This window comes from Podarcis erhardii (genome assembly GCF_964252035.2).
Source record: "Podarcis erhardii genome assembly, chromosome: 2".
NCBI classification, from domain to species: domain Eukaryota; kingdom Metazoa; phylum Chordata; class Lepidosauria; order Squamata; family Lacertidae; genus Podarcis; species Podarcis erhardii.
Window position 1 is genome coordinate 98,551,040 of NC_138498.1, and position 22,147 is coordinate 98,573,186.

The window sequence follows — 22,147 nt, forward strand, 5'->3', positions numbered from 1 at the left end:
AACTCTGGTCAGAGTGTTGCTTTTTCTTGTAAATTCGTAAAAACAAACAGACCGTGAAATATGGATGAATCTGTCATGTAGGCATCCTGATATCTGTAATCAAGTCATTTCCTTTCAGCAACCCAGAGTAAGGCAATCCTTTACATTTTACCACATCCCCTCTCAGTTTTACTGGACAACCAACTTGGCAAAGAGCTCTGATGAACTCAAAAACTTGCTCACTTTTTGGTGGCATCTTTGTAGCCATAGATTGATTCTTCTTGTATCAACGCGATGTGTAAATTTTGCTGGCATGCCACAAAAGCAGGGCTTTTTCCCCCCCAGCTGGAACTCAGTTATGAAACCTCTCTGGTGGGCACCATTGCCATTATAAGAGAACAAGGGTTTGTGGTGAGTTCCAGCACCATCCAGCCTTAGGTGAGATGGGTGGTGACTGAGACAGAAATTTCTTGGTTGTGACACCCAGCTTCTGAAATTCCTTCTGGGACAGCTTACCTGGTCTTTTAAGTGCCAGGCAAAGGGCTCTTTATTTCCCATGACACCTTTAACACTGAATTGCACTGTTTTATTTCTGTTGTTTTGCCTGCTGCTATTGCCTGTTGTATTATTTTAGCTTGCTCTGGGGACTAGGAAGGGTAAAGGCGGTTGTGGAAGAGGAGGCAGGCCCTCCCAGGACCCTGAACAGGACTTCAATCACCTCACTCTTGCTCGCATCCAGTTGAACAAGAGCGCTCACTTTCGAAGTGAATTCATGTGACATCCCTAAAACACTGATCTAAAGCGACTTGGACAGGGGTCGGGGGAAACTTACATCAGATATCTGTGGAGTAAGTGGACAAATCCTGCAAAGGACTGGTAGCTGTTTAAAGAACAGTAAGCAGAGAGTAGAACTAAATAGCGAGATGTTGGCTCAACCCTTGGTGCTAGATGACAGCATTTATTGTGAAGGGACAAAGGGAACCCCCCCCCCCTGCCAAAGCAATGCCCCTTTAGCCTTCTTAAAGAAGCAGTTGGGGTTGTGGTGGATAGCTCCATGCACATCAATGCATATGTGAAGAAAAGAGTTCTACTCCCTCCCCAATGCTTGATTACACTGAACCACCTTTAACATTTTAATGCCTGGTTTGGGGATTATTATTTTTTGGGAACAACTTGGTGTCATCAGCAAAAACTCCATATTATTAACACCAGTCCAAAAGGAATCAATCCCAGTGCAGAGCTTTGGAGAAGCCTGCTTCGTACATCCCTCTGTTATGAGAACTGATTATTTTCTAGGCTACTCTGACATATTGGTGAAGGTATGCCCCTCTCTTGTACCCATGAGGTTGATCCTTTACACAAAGGTTTATGATCTATAATCCACGATTTGGGGATTTGGAAGCCCCTTGTAGACTGCAGTACGATCGTTTCTACTTAGTTCAGAAAATGCTGCGGTGTTACAGACCTGTTGGCATATTTATAGCTCAAGGAGCTAGTCCAAAAGATTACTAACCAATACCACTTTACCCGCCATTACTATGAAGAAGTATATACTCAAAGAATATCGTCGGTGGAGGAAGGGAGAAGCACCATTGATTTGAACAGAAGGACTAAATTATATGGTCTTATGACTACAATGTGATTCATATCATAATTTTGCCCCAGATGTTTCCAGTTTGAAAGTCGGAGAAGTCATTATTGGACATAAAAGGTTGGTTCGCAGTCTGCTTACTCCATAGTCTTTCCACTAGGTCTGGAAAAAAATAAGGCTTTTTTTCTTCTTATTATTATGCCAATTGCAAATGGTGGCTTATGTTTCAAATTAGCTGAAGTTTGTTATTTTCCCCTCTTAGGTAGGGTCTAAAACAAGCTGTTCACAAGAGGTCCAGCCACAGTATACAAGTCCCCCTAGAATTAGTTGGAAGAACTCCTGATGAGTTCACTCCTGTTTGTACATTAACCTTGGGATGAAAGGCCAGCCACAGTCATGTGAGAATCAAACCAAGTTTTCCAAAGCATGACACAATTTGATGGAAGTGTACGGGGCTCACAGAAAAATGTTTCGTGAGCCCAGAAAAACAATGAAAAAGCTTTAAGTTTTTAATGGTTCCACTTGAAGAATTACTAAGAGGTTGTTGACTCCAGAGGCCACACTGTAATATTTGAAAGAACAAACAGGGAAGGAAGAACAGCCAACTCAGCTTGTGATGGGCAGTAGAAAGTCATGAAGGTGGGTGGAAAATTAGGCTAAGAATACAGCTCATCTGCCCCCCTCCATATCAGCATTTGCTGAGAGCAAAAATTAGTATCCCAGATCAATGTTGGTGTTTGCATAGGCCCGTGTCCATAAATTTGTCAGATATACAACACTTTATGCTAAGAAAATATAAACTCCACATTTATAGGAGTAAAGGGCAATGGAAGGGCCACTGTGCCCTGCAGATGGACAGCTTTCCCCACCATTTCTAGAGCTATTGCCAGCCTACAGATGCATCACAAGTAAGGATGCTTGAGGAATTTGACCTTGCAATGCAACTGATCTCATCCTCACTTCATAGACTGAAATCCGGACTAGAAATTAGTTTAATCCCCCAGCTATCAGCCTTCCTAAATATTTTGCTGCAGTTCTCAGCACACCTGCAAAAATCAGAGCTACACTTTAAAATGTGTGTTTTGAGAGACACTATGTTTAAAAATGTGTATTTAAAATGCAAACTTTGTGCAGCGTTTTTTAAAATGGGATGCAGGTCAACGCTGGGCAAGAATACAGAAGACAGCACACAGTTCTTCCACTGCCTATTTCTGCATTACGGTGCAAGGGAAAGCATGCCACTGCTTACAAAATGTGGTCTGAGCATGGAGCACCACCAGAGCAAATAAAAAATGACAATATCAAAAATGAATTAGATAAAGTGATTTTAATTTTGCAATGCAGAATGCAATCCCAACACCTTTTAGAGAAATTGCTGGAATCATTTCCACTTAAAGCTGTGGGTGGGAGGGCTACAACACAAACTGACTAACACTGACTGGCAATCCTCAGTTTACTTTCTCAAGACAAAATCCTGCTGCAAGAATAACTTAGCATTTCAAGCATTTCTCTTCCCACCCCCTGTGCAATTCCCCCCCCTATATTTGACATTACAGCTGCAGTAGAAGTATCAACAAATTTTCTTGATTAATTGAAGCAGTAATTTAGCAAAGATTCAAGCACAACATTCAAGCTGGCAACAGGATGTCTTCTCTGTTGGCTAAAATTTAGGATCCTACTTTATTTTAATTTTTTTAAGTACAAAATTATTTGCATAGTGGCAATCTGTTTACTCCACTGAACTGAATTTGTCGATAGAGGGAAAATCAGTGTGTGTGTGTGTGTGTGTGTGTGTGTGTATTAGTACAGCATTCAGTCCAGGGCAGATTTTTTTAAAAAGTAAGCAAACCTCCACATGCAGACTTTTGTTAAGACAAGAGGTGCTGTAGATTGGGTCTAAAATAGCAGTTTGGAAATTAAAAGCTGTATTTTGGGGAGGAAGGAATTAATGGACAATATCAAGAGAGAAGCTGAACACTCGTAACTCGTGCAGAACTGCAATGTGATCAGGGGAGTCTTTCCTGTGTGCCTGTCATTCCTCCGCATGTATTGAAAGAGCGTTTCCATTCCTTTTCTACCATAAGCTTTGCCCTCCTTCAATGACTAAGTTGTGGCCAGTCATATAATCTGAAGCTTCAGATGCCAAGTATACGACGGCAGCTTGCAAGTCTGTCACTCGAGCCAGCCTTCCGGCTGGGATGTCCGTGAGCCAGCACTGCACAAGGGGTTTCAGCTCCTCAGAATGGATGAGCGGTGTTTCAACAATCCCCCTGTATAAACATATAAGACACAAACCGGCTTGTTATGGCTTCTTTCTTTCTTTCTTTCTTTCTTTCTTCCTTTCCTTTCCTTTCCTTTCCTTTCCTTTCCTTTCCTTTCCTTTCCTTTCCTTTCCTTTCCTTTCCTTTCCTTTCCTTTCCTTTCCTTTCCAGCACAAAATTGCAACAATACAAAAATAGCCCTGGGGGTACTTTTCAAACGAAGGATGAGAAAGATTCCAAAACTCCCTGGCTAAAAGCCACCAGAAACTTCAAACATGATTCCCATTAAATGTCTTTCTAATATAGTTTTTATGTATCATCATTGTGTCCTTCATTTATTTCCACATTAGCAATACATTATTTAGCATAACGTCCCAATTGAAAGATTTGCCTCACAAACAATCACATCATCTAAATTGAAAGTGACTTGCGAGCGTTTACCTACAAATAGATTTTTTGGAACTGGACATAGCAATTATTCTATTCATTAGGAGACACTGCGAAAGGGGGTTTACAATATGTTCAGCGAATGCAGGCGGTTCACATGCTATCATTTCAAGAGGAAGGCATAACCATTATTTATTTCTTTTCTAATTTTAGAATAAAAGTTCACGTTCACTAGGACTTTTCCCGAGAAGAAAATGTCAGTTAGTAAAAAGCTTGAAGGAACTGGCTCCTATTGTCTTCCAGCTTAGACACCTTCTCTGCAATATGACAGAGAATTTATCAGGAAATGTTTGCGCATATATATATATATATATATATATATATATATATATATATATCACCCCCCCCAAAAAAAAATATATATGAATGAGAGCCAAAGAATCCACAGCACTCCATAAACATTTGGTGGGTGTTTAGGGCTTTAACAATAACTGATTTGTCACCCTCCTCCTTAGCAACATATTTGTATTTTGAGAAATGTTATAATTCTCTCCCCCCCAGTCCCTTTATAAATATATTTACATAACTGGGCCTAACAAGAAATTACATTTAACTTCTCAGAAATGACAATAACTAAAACCTGAGCTGCCAATTCCACTTCATTAGTGTGGTAGAAATGCATTCCAAATGTTAATAAAAATTCCAACATGCTGATAAATTAGTGCTTCTAAGGAACATGTGACACCTTGGTTAACATATTCAACCTCAATTATATTTCTCTTCAGCACCCTGTTATCTGGAACCTTTGCTGGCAATCAGAGGTGCTGTTTTTCAGCGGCCAATTTTCTAGATAATGTAGCTTATCAACACTGTGGGTAAACTTGCCAATGAAATCAGACTGCACTGAACCACACACGCGCTAATTGCATCTCTTTTTTATGCATATTTACAGACTGTCACTTCAAAGAAATCAGTGGCCCATTGAGGCAGCCAGTTAGCTGGAAGAATTGCCTCTTGCAAATGAAAATTAGCAAACAAGCTAGTGATAAATATGAAATGAACAAAGTCTCGAAATGCCGTTTTGTTCTCAAACTTCATCCTCATCCCAATTTATGCTTCCAAAGAAACAGGGTTTAGAAACACTGAATTCTGGGAACGAGAAACCCCCGCCTTGTACTTTTGTTTTAAAAGAAACTCTTACGATATTGTTTAATGGATGTGGTTCAGACTTTGCTCTCTTTCTTATATACATGTTTTAAAATGTTTTAATTTTTTTGCTTAACCGGTGCACTCTTCCACAACCCGACTTTCTTTTCAGTCTGAAACTGACAATAAACAGGATAACTATTCAGAAATAATACCACACAAGGGCAACACGATTGACCTCTGGCACTATCCTTCATTCCAAAGTAATATTATAATCACAATATTATTTTCCCTAAGTAGTTCCCTATCCCAGTCTTCTCAACCCCTTGACTCTAGCACATGTTTTCTACAAAAACAATTTGATTTTTCAGTTGCAAAAGAATATCAACAGGCTTATCATTTACTGTTACTCAACAACATTTTTTCCCATATATATTAGACACACACACACAAAATATGAAACAATACTAGGCTTGGGTCACACTGATAATAATGACAATAACAACAATAATTATTATTATCAGAATGTGCTAGGTGCTCTAGGGGTAGTGACGGATGATCCAAAGAAGGCCAGCCCTATTATTTTATTTTACTTTTAGTAGACATTTGGAGACTGGGGGGGGGGGGCACCAATCCCATTTTTTCAAGCATTTCCTGTGAATCTCTGATTACAATTCAGTACCAGCTTTATTTGCAAATGTTAGCAGGGTGTGGCCTTAGGTTTCATGCTACATCATTTTATTTTCTATTCATTAGAAACTAGATAAAAAGTCTGACTTTGATCATTTAAACCCGATCCAAGATGCATCTCTTTCTATATGGAGATATATTCAAGAACCAATTGTGTAACAAATAGATAGATTGCTCAGTTTGTTTACCTTTTCACCAAACAAAAGGTTTTTTAAAAAATAAAATAAATGAATGGGTTTATTCAAATGAGGAATATCCACACAGAGATATTTGGTGGGGTGTATATGTGTGCAGTGATGCAGTTTGGTAATTTTAGACTCTGGAATCAAGGGGAAGAGCTCCTATTAATTCTGCTGAGTATGGCCCTGAACGTCTGCCTGAAAGTCCAATGGCACCCTTGCTGGGGGGGGGGGGCGCAGTCATCTCTGACAAGTCTGTCTGTGTGTATAGCGGGGAGAAGAGGAGAGCAAGCTTAGCTTCTCCCCACAACAAACAATACTGGGCGGGAGGTTTCTGCAGTAAGATCTTTGCAATTCTTCACTGGGGAACAAAATAGGATGAAGTAGGACTACTTGAATGAAACTTTCCACCTCTCTCCATTTAACAGGCTAAAAGGATCGTCAAACCTGTCCATCCATTATAGTCCTCTAAATTTCTCCTTTTCCAATCTTATATTCAGTTCCCCACATTTCCACAAGGTTTTGTTTTTTTAAAAAAAAACCCTCATGAATGTTCATCAGCATTTTAGTGTGAATTATTCCCAAAAAACACATTTTTTTGTATGCAGTTTTGACAAACGTAAACATTTTTGCAAGCAGTTATTCTTATTATACTGCCTTTTAATATGTTGTTTTCACTGCTATATGCATTTTTAGAACAGAACAGAATAGAATATCTATATTTATTGTTTGGTTGTCGAACTGCCTCACAAAATTCAGAGAAGCGTGCATTTTGAAGGATAGCTGTGTTTGGTTCACACATTGGTTCAAAATATGTGAATTAACTATTTTCTCAGTAAAATAAACACAAAATTAAATTTCGTCCTTAATAGCAGGACAACAACCAGCTTTCTGAAAGGAAGGCCTCAGAAACCCTCCTGAGCATACAGAAGTCCTCTGAATAGCGCTGCAGCCATTGCCTCCAGGCAAATAAAACCCAGCAAAACTGAAATTTCTGAAGTTAATTGTGATATTCATAAATTATAGAGCACGGTACCACATAGTAGAACTTAGGCCTTTAGTTTAATTATGCTGGCGGTGGGAGGAAATTGAACGTTTTATACTAAAGACAGCATAATTTAGGAAAAATAAGCAAACGAGAAAAATAATAACAACAACATCATAGTGGCTTGTAAGCACGCTTTTGGGTTCTTATACAAATATTAGATATGCCCCAGTATACTGCACATCTTCTGGGAGAGGCTCGGTGCCAAGATGGGCAATTTAATGCTGGAGATGGAAAAACCCTTTTAGGCAAATGTGCGTTGGCTCTTAACCATTCTGAGCGGTGACAAGTGCCAAGGCGTTAATTCTCTGCCTCATCTGGAATGCAATGCTGTTGCATAACAATGGCTTATCACACTATCTAGGTTCCCTTCACGGGAGATGCAGAACTGACATTTCACTGCTGACTGCGGGTTGATTTAAGACTCAAGTAGCCTCCAAACGATCCCACACTTTACGCCAGTGGATATGTTGGTCTTTGAGTGCCCTGTTTATCAGCTGCTCCCTTAGAATGCTTGCAAGAGTTCTTCTCCCAAAGTGTGTGCATTTGTGTGTTTTGGAGAAAGGGGTTCCCATCTGTGTATAAGTTGATTTCTTTCAGATGAGTTATTAATTTGAATGATTTAAGTACACTTCAATTACTCAGGAAGTGTTTAATCAGTAAAACCCACTTAATTGGGACATCTCCCAAGAAATTACATAAAAGCCCAGAGATATTTAAGAGCAACTGCTGTTGCTTAATGGGGATGGTAATGCTGGTTAATTGGGATGCCTTTAAGTGATAGGGCTTTGCTTGGTTCTTCCCTCTGGTGTCCTTTTATGCCAGTTCCATATACAGCGGAACCTTGGTTCCCAAACTTAATCCATTCCGGGAGTCTGTTTGATTCCCGAAACAGTTCAGGAACCATGGCGCGGCTTCTGATTGGCTGCAGCAGCTTTTTTGCAGCCAATCAGAAGCCAGGCATTCGGCTTCCAAAGAACATTTAAAAACCGGAACAATTACTTCGGGTTTTCGTTCGTTTGGGAGCTGAGGTTCCACTGTTTCTTTTAATTTCGTGACTGCTGTAACCATGTGCAGTGATCACGGAGCCCAAGAAAGTAAAATCTCTCACTGCCTTTATTTCTTCCCCTTCTGTTTGTCAGGAGGTGATGGGCCCAGTGGCCATGATCTTCGTTTTTTTGATGTTGAGCTTCAGACCATATTTTGCGCTCTCCTCTTTCACCCTCATTAAGAGGTTCTTTAATTCCTCCTCACTTTCTGCTATCAAAGTTGTGTCATCTGCATATCTGAGGGTGCTTATTGCCTGTTAAATAATGGAGGCCCATCAACAGGAACACAACAATCTTTTTTTAAAAAAAAAAAAAATACAGGTAGGCATGTTGGCCCATATGCAAAATTCCAAAACTCATCTTAGGGTGACACTTTTATTAGACCAGATGGCAACAACTGTGCAAGCTTTTGAGTTCGACAGGTCTCTTAATCAGGCTAGATGGCAAACAGAGCACTTGGGCTGGTGATGGTGGGGAAACAGCAAGAGATTGCAGACGTTCCATGAGGCTCTTTTGGACCTTTGTGCTTATCAGGTTACACCTAGGCCCTGCTGGCATAAGGGGTTCACCTGGTGGGGCAGAGCTGCAATACTAGCTTTCCCACAGAGGAGTCGCTGTGGCTTATTGGGAGGGAATGGTGGTGCTTGGGGTGTATGGGTACACTGGTGCGAGTGTAGTTCAGCTCCTCCAGTGTGCTTCTGATGAGTGTCAGAGACTCCACTGATGAGAAATCAGGTACATGGGGTATCCCTGTCACCTAGGTCCACCTCCATCCTGAGACAGAACATACAGGTTCCTAGATAGGTAGAAAACATGACTCAAGAAAAACTGGACTGTCTTCATATCAGCAAAAGTGGATATTAATTTTAAGTGGTGTGCTAAGCCAAAACGAAATTGTCAAAAGCCAAACTGGATGGCTTCACCGAGCCTTTGTAGAGAAGGTTCCCTCCGAAGTCCTATCTGTAAAACCCTACTTTCTCTAATTTAGGATTCTGCTGTTGAACACCTCACTTCAGTTGTTGGGTTTTTTCCAAGTCACATAAAGGTGGCCTTGTTGATCAGGCAAAAGAGAAGATGGTGTCCCTCCCACTCCAAAAATATATAGAAGCCCACCAGAGTCACAGTTGAATTTTACTTTACACTGATGACAAGACAATGTCCTCCAACATGCTGGAGGCTACAGGGGGAGCTTAGGGGGAGCCCAGGGCACGTAGTGCGGCACACACAGCTCAGGTACCCAACGTGGAAGAGAAATGTGTGTGCGCGCATGCACACACACATGCACGAGTCTTGTATTTTTCCTTTTCAGAAATTCCCACCTTTAAGCCTTCAAAAAATAGATAAAATGCAATTGATAATGGATATATTTCATAAAAAACAAAAAATATACCAAGGTGACTTGTAATTGCTACCGCCAAATGGAATTTCAATGATGGTAGTATAATGACGTCCCTTTTAAAGTGCCTGTATATTTTTCTGAGGTAAAAAGAAGGGGGGGGGGACTGGAAGGGGGAAAATATTGTCTGTTAAGTGTCAAACGCCTTTTCTTTTACCACAGAAGACTTGGACAGTAGCAAGGAAATATTTCACCTGGGAAAGAAATGTTAAAAACCACCCTTCACAAAATTAGAAAACCTGTTATGAAATGGCATGATCTTTTCAAAACTCCCAGAACATATACAGCAATAGAGAAGACTTTTTGCTACGCACTTGGCATTGGTGTTATGCTTGAGAGTATTCCCCCGCCCTTATTTAAGGAACTGAAGTTTTGCTAGCTAACAACTTCGCTTTCTTACATTTTCTTGAGAACTTCATCACATTCATCCTTATTTCCTTATTTCCTCACACATACCCCAAACCCTACATGTTACTTACGGAGAAATGCAGTTCACTCTCACTCCTCTATCAATCCACTCCGTCCCCAACGTCTGAGTTAACTTTACAACCCCGGCTTTCGAAGCATTGTAAGCTAATTGCTTCTGTGGATGAGGAACTGGGTGGTTGGGAAGGGAGAGAGATAGAAATTTAATTATTACTTCCCGATAGAAAAAGAGTAAATAAAAACTGAGACAGTTATTTGTAGAGGTTTGGAAATCAGGCAGGCATACCTTTCCATTGTATTATCCTGACTTTTGGAACATATGGAAAATGGAACAACTGCAAACAGACCCCTCGTAAGTACAGTGGTGCCTCGCAAGACGAAAAGAATCCGTTCCGCGAGTCTCTTCGTCTTGCGGTTTTTTCGTCTTGCGAAGCAACCCTATTAGCGGCATAGCGGATTAGCACTATTAGCAGCTTAGCGGCTATTAGCGGCTATTAGCGGCAAAGCGGCAAAGCGGCTTAGAAAAAGGGGGGAGCGCGAAAAAAATCGCAAGACTCGCAAGACGTTTTCGTCTTGCGAAGCAAGCCCATAGAGAAATTTGTCTTGCGAAGCGCCTCGAAAAACAGAAAACCCTTTTGTCTAGCGGGTTTTTCGTCTTGCGAGGCATTCGTCTTGCGGGGCACCACTGTACCTACATTTTAGTGTTACATATAGCAAACCTATATGCTATTTAAAAGAAACTGCCACTGCGTTCAGTAAGACTTATTATTCCCATGTAAGTGTGTGTATCATATGCCAGCCTAAAACTTATTATACCTGCAGATGCTTATTAAAATTAAAACTCAACCTATAAAAAGGCAAACATGCACAAAGCTATAGAGCATGGGTAGGCAAACTAAAGCCCGGAGTCCAGATCCGGCCCCATCGCCTTCTTAATCCGGCCCGCAGACGGTCTGGGAGTCAGCGTGTTTTTACATCAGTAGAATGTGCCCTTTTATTTAAAATGCATCTCTGGGTTATTTGTGGAGGCATAGGAATTTCTTCATTTTTTTCTCTCCAAAATATAGTCCGGCCCACCACATGGTCTGAGGGACAGTGGACCAGCCCCCTGCTGAAAAGCTTTGCTGACCCCTGTTATAGAAGATCAAACATTTATGCAGATATTGGTACACTTCTGTCCCGGAAATGCCAATCTCTCAAAGCAACTTGACTGGTTGGATGCTTTGGATGGGAGGGGGGAGGGGGCGAATGCACACATGTCACATGTCAGTCAGAAACTAAAATGATCGGCTTTGTTAATTATAACGTTCATGCTTACAAGCGACTTTGGTATATTCGCCTCCTCCTTGCCCCTTTCCTTAAGCTGATATACCTGCAAAAAGACAGCTTATTTTTAGCAACCAAACCATTCTCGTGACATTTTAAAACAGAGTTTAGCCCCCACCAGGCAGTATCTATGAAAAGTGCCTATGAATTGATTTTAGGATGAATTGATTTTAGAATGCATTTCAATTAATTGATTGAGATTTTATGTAAACTGTGTTACTTTAATTGTTGTTAGCCACTCTGAGCCCGGCTTCGGCTGGGGAGGGCAGGATATAAATAATTTATTATTATTATTATTAAGAAATTAAAAAAGAAAACTGAGAGGGAAATAGGACCATATTATTGGTCAATTCATAATTAACACGAATTTGTTGACAAGGATGTATTTTAGACCCATTTTTTTGTAATGCACACACAGAACTTTTCAAAGTGCAGACCCGTCATCTCACCCAGAAATACCCTTTTTAGTAATCTATTCTTCATCTGGGCTATTTTTATTCCCTTCCCCTCAATTTTATTCTGGCGTTCATTCATTTGCTTCAGTATTTCCATGCTGACTTTTAGGGCCAAGCCCTTGCAAGGCAACTTAAATAAAACTGTCATAAAAATCATTAAGAACAGTGGCTTAAAACAGCAGTGTTTTGAATAATACACAGGTGAGCAACATATCATTGCAGCTGAGCTAAAACAATTAAATCAGTTTCAGAATGTTGAAGACATATTTTTGTTTAATTGTTATTTTGATAATTATTGGGGTGGGTGTAATTCTGCCACAGATCACAAGACTGTGGAGTTTAACCATGATCTCCAATAGTGCTCAACCAGATCCCTGCATCACTACATTCCCCAGAAGCTCCGTATCAGGCCACGAAACACTCTGCAAATTTCCTTTTTTCAGTTTTTCTTTTTTTAATTACAGTAATAATAATATGCTTAAATGGTTGGAAGTGTGGTAAGATTTAGGATTTTTTATTTCTAGAAAGAATAAGAAAATACAAATAAAAGGAAAACAAAAAAAGCCCCACAAATCAATAGTTAAATTATTACTGCATGTCAGAGTGGTTTTCATTCAATTGGGAGCAGTCCTATAACAAAGTCAGGAGAATTTGACCAAATAAACGAACTTAGTAAAACAACATTTTAAAAGGCTGTAGCAGATTTATCCTTCCAATTCATGTATTTTGCTTGCCTGCCTGCTTTCTCGCCGGTTTCTTAAAATCAACACAGTGGAAAAGAACGTTTTTGTTGAATTGTACAAAAGCATGTAAAAACATACCACATCTTGAAATCACTTAAATAGACATAAGAATGTAATCCTAGCCAGCCGTTGCCTCCCTTTTTCCACTCCATAATAAAACTTGATTAATAACGATTTTTTAAAAAGAACCCCTTTGCTTTACAACAGAGAAATCATTTTTACAGACCCAACATATTTATTCAATAAGCTTTCATTACAAATATTTTCCCTCTTTTTGCTGTTGTTTGGTCTGGCATACCGGCAAGCAGCACTCCATGTGGGCTGGAGAAGAGGAGAGGAATCTAATTTCTTGATTAATTACTCTACTCAAGATCCAAGTTACATACAACTTTGGTAGTTAACCCCATCGCCCTTGCAAAAGTAGCACCTGCTAAAGTTTCCAAATATGCCTGTTTATGATAAATTACTGCATGTTTGCTTAAAGGGGCCAAACACTTTTGCATCTTTCCTATCTGAGAGTCTTTGTTTCCAGAAAAGCAGAAACTTATTTATTTATTCAGCCAGTTCTCTGACCTCTAATTCTGAACAGACCTATCAGGTGGCTTCCTGCAGTGCTTATCATACATTTTATAGGAGAAACTTTTGAGACTTCTTCCTACTTCATCCCACCCTTGACAGCATAAAGGTTTGTTATAGAGATGGACAAATTTGTCAATTCCCGTTTCTCCCAGTTTCTCATGTTTTCAGTCTGAAGTTCTGCTCTCTTTTCCACATTTCTGCATCACTTTGCTTATTTATTTATTTTAAAATCCTCATTCAATAGCATTCTATGAATATACACATTTCTGTGGGTAATTTTGCCTGACATTTGTACAAGCAATCTCCCCTAATATAATGCATTCTATATGTTCTTTTCAGCAACATACACATTTTTTGCACACATTACTTGTCTGGAAAACCGCGCCACAAAATTCAGAGACGTGCAAATTTCGAAGGACGGTTTTGTTTCCGTTCGTGTAGCGTTTTAGAAATTGCAAATTTGGGAGGTTTGCTCTTACACCGCATCAATTATTATCAGTGATACAGTCAGAGGGGGGGGGAGCTATGAAAGGAAATCTCTCCTTGTTGAGTGAGATGATGTGTATGCTTCGAGCTGTGCAGCTTGCAGAACAAAACTGGAAATTGGGAAGAAGGACCGTGCAGAAGGTCCCAAATCCTATCTCCAGTCGAAAGGATCAGATAGCAGGTAAGGCGAAATACCGTATTTTTTGCTCTATAAGACTCACTTTTTCCCTCCTAAAAGTAAGGGGGAATGTGTGTGTGTCTTATGTAGCGAATGCAGGCTGCGCAGCTATCCCAGAAGCCAGAACAGCAAGAGGGATCACTGCAGCGATCCCTCTTACTGTTCTGGCTTCTGAGATTCAGAATATTTTTTTTCTTGTTTTCCTCCTACAAGAAGGTCTTGTGGTCTGGTGCGTCTTATAGAGTGAAAAATACGGTAATTCTGCCTGGGGTCATGGAGAACCACAACTTGTCAGAGTGGTCAGTACTGCCATAGACAGCCAGCTAATCTGATTTGATCTAAGGCAGCCTACTTTGTGGGAAACAGCCATGCTTAAGTCATTCTCACTATTTCTGATGCTTGTACTGGGAGTGCAGTTTATATAGCCCAAATGGCATCATGAACATAAAAGAAGGAGGTACCAGCAGACTTGGAGGAATCTTGAGGTTTAAGGGGAGGAAAAGTCCTCATGGCGGGAACACCCTAAAACATCCGAATGAGGATTGAATTTAGGGGTGGGACTTTCCAAAAATCTCAATGTTATGATTGTCTGCATGGATTCTTTTCTTAATTCTCATCTCACAGCTTGATCTCAATTACAAGGGAATTATTCCTCCCTGGGTGGGTCCTTTAAAAATACAAACATATTATATGCATTATTATGTGTATCAATATAAATATAATATTACACACATATTTTATACATATACCACCCCAGTTTTCCTGAAGTAACCAGCACATAAGTAAATATATACAACAATGCCTATAAAAATACTTAAGGATTAATTCCTTAACGCTGCAGAAATATAATACCACATGCGGTTTGACTATTTCATACTTTTTATACTCTCTGCAGGCACCCGTATTAAACTGTCTTAGATGCCTCCTAGAAAACTTTTTTATTTGAAGAAGCCTACCCAAATACATAATTTAGACTTGTATTTTAATGTATGCTATTTTACCTATGTGTTACTGCTAATAGTTTTATGCATTTAGAGGGTTGTTTTCGTTTTAATTGTCTTACAAATCTTTCCAAATAAACAAATAAATAGGAGATGTAGTTTGCAAATAATTCCCCATATAATGTGCCAGAGTGGCAACCCAGTCAGATGGGTAGAGTAAAAACAAAAACATAAGAATAAGAATATTTAAATAGACTTCAAAAACAAAGAAACCGACAGTTTGCAGGTGGCTCAGACATAAGCAGGCACTCTGTGCAAGAGGCAGTCCAATGTGGGCAAAGCTCACCAAATCCCATATGTAAGGGCATAAAGCAAGCCAGTGTAAGTTAAGCCAGTGTAAAGATACACCAGCTATACCAAACAGAGTGGCTGCTGCTCTGCCTGAGCCTGGCAGAGGGAAAACAAGCCTTTTTAAAGCAGTGTTTGATGCTGGTCATGTGACCAAGGAGAAAGTATCCCCATGGTCCACAAACAGCCCCTTTTAGGGACTTAACACCAGGCTCAACTAAGCCAGATTTGGCTCACCTGGGATGAGCCCGTTATGCTGTCATATTGTTGGCTGAGCTGGGGTTGGGGACCGTGCCGATTTCAGGTGCGATCTTGCCGGTTTGGGGTGAGATCTCTCCCCAAATCACATGAAACATCATGCACTCTGCAAGTTCCCCATGCAATGATGACGAGATCTTGCCCGAAATCAGCACCAATGTCGGTGTCGCTTCTCCGCCTCATCCTAAGGCCTACCGACAGCGTTGCCTCCTCAAGGGTTTCTGCTGCTTGAGGCATTGGCCTCACTATTCCTAATGGGTGGGCCGGCCCTGGACTTCAAACTGGCTGAGCCAGGGAACAGAAAACAAAGGGAATGAAAGGGAGAGGATGGAATCCTGACCTCTGCACTCCACATAGCAACACTTGTGACACACTACATGCATTTCTGAGTAGTATTTTGTCGGGATTGATATCTGAGAACCCACTCTTGCAGAGATATGACATTAAGAAGATAAGAAAAGCCTTGTTGGATCAGGCCAAAGGCCCATCTAGTTCAGCATCTAGATCCCTATAGGATGCCCCCAAGCACTGGCGGAGGAAGAGGAATGCGGGGGCAGCGTACCGCCCCCGGCAGCGCGATCCCGGTGGGGTGCCATCGCAGCTGATCCCCACCTGCGCTGGGCGCCATGCCCTCACAGGCAGCGTGCCACACCCCCAGGATGCGCACCACACCCCTGCGGATGGTGCATCATGCCCCCAGGATGAGCACTGCGCCCCTGGGGTGCACGCCAGCCCCGCCCCCACCTGCTCTCCGCCCCCCGGTGCCGGAGCATGAAGCTCCGCCACTGCCCCCAAGCAGGACCCAAAGGCTTGAATTTATTGCAAACTTGAATTTTTAAAGTGCTGTTTGTTTTCCAGCCGAACAGTGAGCTCGTTTCCAGTGCTGCAAATTTAGGCAGAAACGTACTTTCAAATTAAATATTTCAGAGCAGAGTCGAAAAGAGATCAGTGAATCACAGTGCTGAAAATGCCCTTCTCGCGCTTTTAATATTATTAACAGGATCTCTAATCCAGTCGTATTATGGCAACAATGATATCAGTAAATTGTTTCTGGAAATGATTTTTCAGCAGCAGTGGATTACTCTGAACATGTCAGTTCAGCTCAGAGGAGTGCCGCTTTGCTGCTTTCGTGAAAAATAATGGTGTTTGAAAACATCTCTATATTACCCTAATCTGTTTTGCCTTCCCAGAATTCCTGATAGCTGTCTTGAAATAGCTGGAGGGGTGCTAGTATAGAAGATGGAGTGTGCATGCTCTCGCTTGCTCCAAAGGACCAATGGGTGGAGGAGGCAGCGGTGGCCAGCACTAAAAGAGGATTGGACAAACTCATGAAGGATGAGACTATCAGTGACTATAAACTATGATGGCAAGGCTCTACCTCCAGAGCTCGTGGCAGCATGTATTCTTGTGCTTGGGCCCTGCTTTTGGGTTTCCCACAGGCATCTGGGTAGGCACTGGGAGAACAGGATGCTGAATTAGAAGGGCTGCTGGCCTGATCCTGCAGGCTCTTCCTATGTTTGCGGGTTCTCCCAAAAGTAAGAGTGGGAACACAGTGCCTTGGGAGATGGTGGGCTCTCCTTCACTGGGAGCACTTAAGCAGAAGCTGGATGACCATCTAATTGTGATTTATCCTGCATTGCTGATCCTGCAGGATGTTGGAACCGATGACAGTACAAGATCCCTTTCAACTCTAAAATTATTACTATTCTCCCCCCCCCCCAGCTCCAGTTCTTCAAAATTTGGCATTATAATGTTCATAGTTGACAGACTTTGCCACAGTTGGAGGTACTGTTTTGAGCCTCATTTCTCTTTAGGTCAATGGATCTCAATGCATCATGAGGTGTTTCTAGGCTGCTCTCTTAATAAGAGCGAGAAGCTATTTATGCTGGCCTGACACGGAACGTTTAAACATTGTGAATGTCTAAACGTGATTCCTTTTCAGAGAATGGAGTCTAAAATGTTTGCAAGATCTTCTGCAAGCCTTTGACTTGCAAGCCTTTGACTTGACTAGCCAGTCCTTAGTGACTCTCTCCCTTATGGCTTTGGAAATCCACACTTTTCACCTAGAGAGAGAGACAGAAAGCTAAGCCTTTTTAGAAGGCTCTGGCTGAAAACTGAATCATATTGGGTACCACTGCTTACTTGAGGAATCTGATGTAGAACCAGTGTTCGTAATGCTTGTGTTTGCTTCCAACAGGCTTTGCTTGTATATTTTTAAGTAAACATATTACATGGTCTCTCGCGCCTTTATAATCCAAATGTAATGGTTTTGTAGTCCTGCCACTGAATTTCACACCAGGATATCCTAAAGAATAACACTCTTATGCTGCTCATTCATTATGCATTCATTTCTAGATGCATTGACTTTCCCATCTCTAGCAATTAGCTCCCAAAGACTGGTTCTTTTCCTTCTCTCCCTTTTCCAAACTTCCCAGAAGCTATTCGGTAATCTAGTTAGTAGCCAACACGGTGCCCTACAGATGATGTTGGGGACTAGAGCTCCCATCAGAACCAACCAGCTGAGAATTCTTCTCTGGCTCGGGTTAAAATCTATGCAGGTGAACAATTCAGGGATCATAATGCTCAGGGGATTGCTGGGAGAAAACAAGTCCAGTGGCGTCATTATGTTTGAGACGGATCCAGTGAGTTGCTGCCAATTAGGAAAAGACCGTACTGGTCTACATGGATCAATGGTCTGACTCAGAACCATCGCTGTGCCCAATTTGACATTCTGCAAACGACATTTAATTAATTAATGGTCCTCTGTGAGCAGCCTTTAACATGGCTAGCCCAAAATCCAAAAGGACAATCCACATACAGACTCTGTAACCTGAGAAATGGATGAGCCTTTGAGAAGAATGAGGAATATCAACGCTGGAGTAATGCGGTCAGCATCATGATTATGTCTGGCCTCTCTAGTCTAAATCACCAGGCCTACTGTTCTTCAGTAATTTGATAAGGAAAGTTCATCCTCGATTCTTTTCCTCCTTACTTAGGGAACACTTACTACCAGTCCAATGGTGTCTAAATTGCCAAGGTGTTAAATGGCCATTTTGTAATCTATATTCACAGTGCATTTTCAGCCATTGGCCTTTCAGCCTAACTGCAAGCCACATGCATCATGCAGCCCAGGCCCTTGAGCATTGCTGCTGTGCAATCTTCATTCCTGCAGACATTGGTGCAGGGAAGAGACTGTGCTAGACCATCAAGGGGTCATGTTTTATACCTGCCCTGCCCCTACCCTCTTCCTGAGACGCTTACAAGGAGGAACTGCTCCCTAAGGATTTACTCCTGCTCTCTCGGACACTTTTGTGGGGACTGGCCTTTGCCAGGACCGTGGATTTATTTGGACTTCAGTCTTTTTTTTAAAAAAAAAATACATTAAAAAGGTTTGCATTTTGTTGACTTAAACTTTTGAAGAGTACATTTTCCCTCCTTGAATTTTATTCTCGTGTGTGAACCTTTGTGAGCTGCCTTGAGAACCTTTTTGGCTGAAAGGTGGCATGGAAACAAGCTCTAACTATCGCAATCCCATTACTTCAAATAGGACTTCTACAAAAGCCATGATCAAATCTGGTGCACTGTAGACCTCAGCCTTTGCTTTCCATCACGTGTTCTGGGTCAGGTATTGGAGGGATCACTGTTTATTGTATATTACCACTGAACGATAAACAATATAGGGAATGCATTTATTTATTTTTTTATTTAAACCTTCCAGGACTTGATATTGTCCTAAACTGAGACCAGTATTTTCCTCCCCTTATTTTTAAAAAAATAACCTTATTTTTTGTTTGCAAAAAATGCCTTCCACTTGGGCAAGAGCGACATCTCTGGTATTAAAAACCGTTAAGTGAAACAGCTGGTAAAAGCACTTGGAAAAAAAATTAACAGCAACATTATAAATGCATTTTCCCCCCTGAAGAAACAGTTAAAGTTACTAAGTAATAAACTGAACAGAATGTCATAGAATGTCAAACTGGGCACAGTAAAAATAAATGTTATTCCCAAGGAAAATAAAAAGACTGCATATTTATGTAACATTCAGCAGATGGACATGATATTAATATCGAGCTTTTCAGTTGCACTTCTATAGCTACTGGATTTCTCTCTCTCTCTCTCTCTCTCTCTTTTTTTTTTTTTTTTTTTGCCTAACTTGGCAGCCCACAGGCACCATTTGATTTTTGGATTTGGACAATCCTGCAACAGATGTCCAGACCAATAAAACAAATTCCTAAAGGGCTACGCTTAATTTGTGTAATTGATCAATTTTTGTTACATGGGCCTCAGTTCACCAGCATGTAACTGCCTTCCAGATTAGCTCTGCAGTTGGGATTTCATTCCATATGTTGCAATAGTTTATTGGCTCCTTGATGACGTGGCTGATACAACAGCGCAAGTGGGGAGACACCTGTTGGCAAGAAGCATCAAATAGAACAATTGGTATTAGAGCAGAGGCAAGAGAGCCCAGCTGGCACACAAGGGTACACTCTCAGGCATGGGCCCAAGGCTGGGATCGGAAAGGTCATTGCCAATAACAAACAAAGACCTCTTCCAAGGCCTCTTCCAAGGCCAAATGGGCCTGGATAGACAAGGCGACAGGGCAGAGGGTGGGTACAGACATGGGTGTGAATCAGCAGAGGCAAGTGTGGCCCAATTTGGCTCTAAGAGCTAAAGCTGAGGTAGCTCTGATGCACAGCCTGCACACATCACACCCGGAATAAGGCAGGAGGCTGCCTTTTGATGAGTCAGACCACTGTGGCGTCTGCCGTTTGAATATGACTTTTGGACTAATGTGAAAATCCACACAGGACTACAACAACGTTCATTTCAACTCGCTTGTAGAGACTTTCAGAGATTATAAAGAAAGGAAAAAAATACAATAACAACAAGAAAATTGAAAGATGATTTGTAAAGGAAAACAACAAAGAGATGAATGGACAGAACTGTGAACATCAAAGCAGCAGAAAGATGAGAGGATTGGACCCTTTCTGAGCTTGAAGCATGGGTACCCCCAACAAAAATTTAAAATTCGGTTTTGTAATTTGGAACTAATGTGATTTGATTGGTTTGTCAAAAAAAATTATTTTTTTTAAAAAAATGAGTCAGACCACTGGGTCCGTCTAGCTCAATATTGTCCACATTGATTGGAAGAGACTCTCCTGGGTTTCAGGCAGGGGATAGTCCCAGCCTTGCCTGGGGATGTCAGGGATCAAACTTGGTACCTACTGAATGCAAAATGTCCTGTCACTGAACCACGGCTCTTCTCCTTCTGGAACCAGGAGCTGGCCTAAGGATATATCAAATTGTCTGAGCAATTCAAAGGACGATGCTGGAGACCAATCAGAGCTCAATTTCCATATACAGGGTGGCTCTCCACCTGCAGTATTTCGGGGCTGTTCTCCCCACTATATAGAATGGAGTAGTAGAACTATGGATTCCAGCATGTCAGCTTTAAGGTGGGTGTTAAAATATGTATTATTATTATTATTAATTATTATTATTATTACAGTCGTACCTTGGTCGACAAAGCTTTGCTAGTCGAACGTTTTGGCTCCTGAACACCGCAAACCCGGAAGTGCGTGTTCCAGTTTGCGAACGTTCTTTGGAACCCAAATGTCCGACGCGGGTTCCAATTGGCTGCAGGAGCTTCCTGCAGCCAATCGGAAGCCACGCCTTGGTTTCTGAATGTTTTTGAAGTTGAATGGACTTCCAGAACAGATTCTGTTTGACTTCCGAGTTATGACCGTATTATGTATTTAATTTATATACTGCCCTCAAGTTCTCGAGGCGATTCACAAGATAAAAATACAGGATAGAAGCACAAAAGAGGTCGCTGAAACAAAACAAAACAAAACAAAACAAAACAATAACCCCATGCTTGTATGACTTCACTTCTTATACTGCATAAAAAAACTCTCCAAGTGCCATGAAAACAGCACATTAGGCAGAACTCTACACTGTTATGCTCATTCCATACTCTTGTAGGAAGCTTCTCACATAAGAGAACTTTTTTATTAAAAACAACAACTATACCTAACCTACCTGCAGCCTCCAGTGCTACATTTCAGAATCCTACCATTTACCACATCATTCTGCATAATGGGTAGATTGGCTGTGAGCTTCCTGGGTGCATCGTGAGGTGGAAACATCCACCAAGCAAGGCAAGGAACTTGAGTTCCAGTCCTGTATATAAATGGTGAAAGGATTAACACGCCTTTCACTCTGAGGGTGAATGTAGATTACACCCAACACCTTTCTTACATAATAAAATGTGTCAGCTTCAGAGGGCTTTAACCCCACCTCCTTATAGGAGTAATAAGTGCTCTAAAATGGAGAGGACAGATAAATGTTGAAAAATGATATCAATAAAATTTTTGTAGTACATTTTCCCTAATACAAAATGTCAGTGATTTACTTCTGCGCAATACAGGTTTAATTGATTCAAATAGCATTGGCAGTAATTAAAATATGGATTCTGAAGCACAACTGTTAGCTCTCATCACTCACCTATTAAACTTGCCATAGATGCTGTGTTAATTATCTTCCCATATCCTTGATTCAGCATAATGCGGCCTGCAGCCTGTGATAGAAATTAAAGGAAAGACCAGTGACCCCTTTTGTGATTCCGCTAATAATGACATGATAATAAATTAGTACTCACTTTTCAGAAGAGTTTATGTGCTA

The 22,147-nt window shown here is 41.1% G+C and overlaps 1 protein-coding gene across 1 annotated transcript in view; it reads right to left on the minus strand.

The window, feature by feature from the left end:
* Nucleotides 1-2,882: 2,882 nt before the first annotated feature.
* Nucleotides 2,883-22,147, minus strand: part of LOC309336837 (uncharacterized protein) — a 51,387-nt gene continuing 32,122 nt past the window's right edge. The window contains exons 9-11 of the mRNA XM_081853233.1: nucleotides 21,971-22,043; nucleotides 10,203-10,320; nucleotides 2,883-3,840 (exon numbers count right to left, since the gene is read on the minus strand). Coding sequence (XP_081709359.1) covers nucleotides 3,645-3,840; nucleotides 10,203-10,320; nucleotides 21,971-22,043 — 387 coding nt within the window. The 3' untranslated portion in view covers nucleotides 2,883-3,644. The remainder of the gene's footprint in view (nucleotides 3,841-10,202; nucleotides 10,321-21,970; nucleotides 22,044-22,147) is intronic.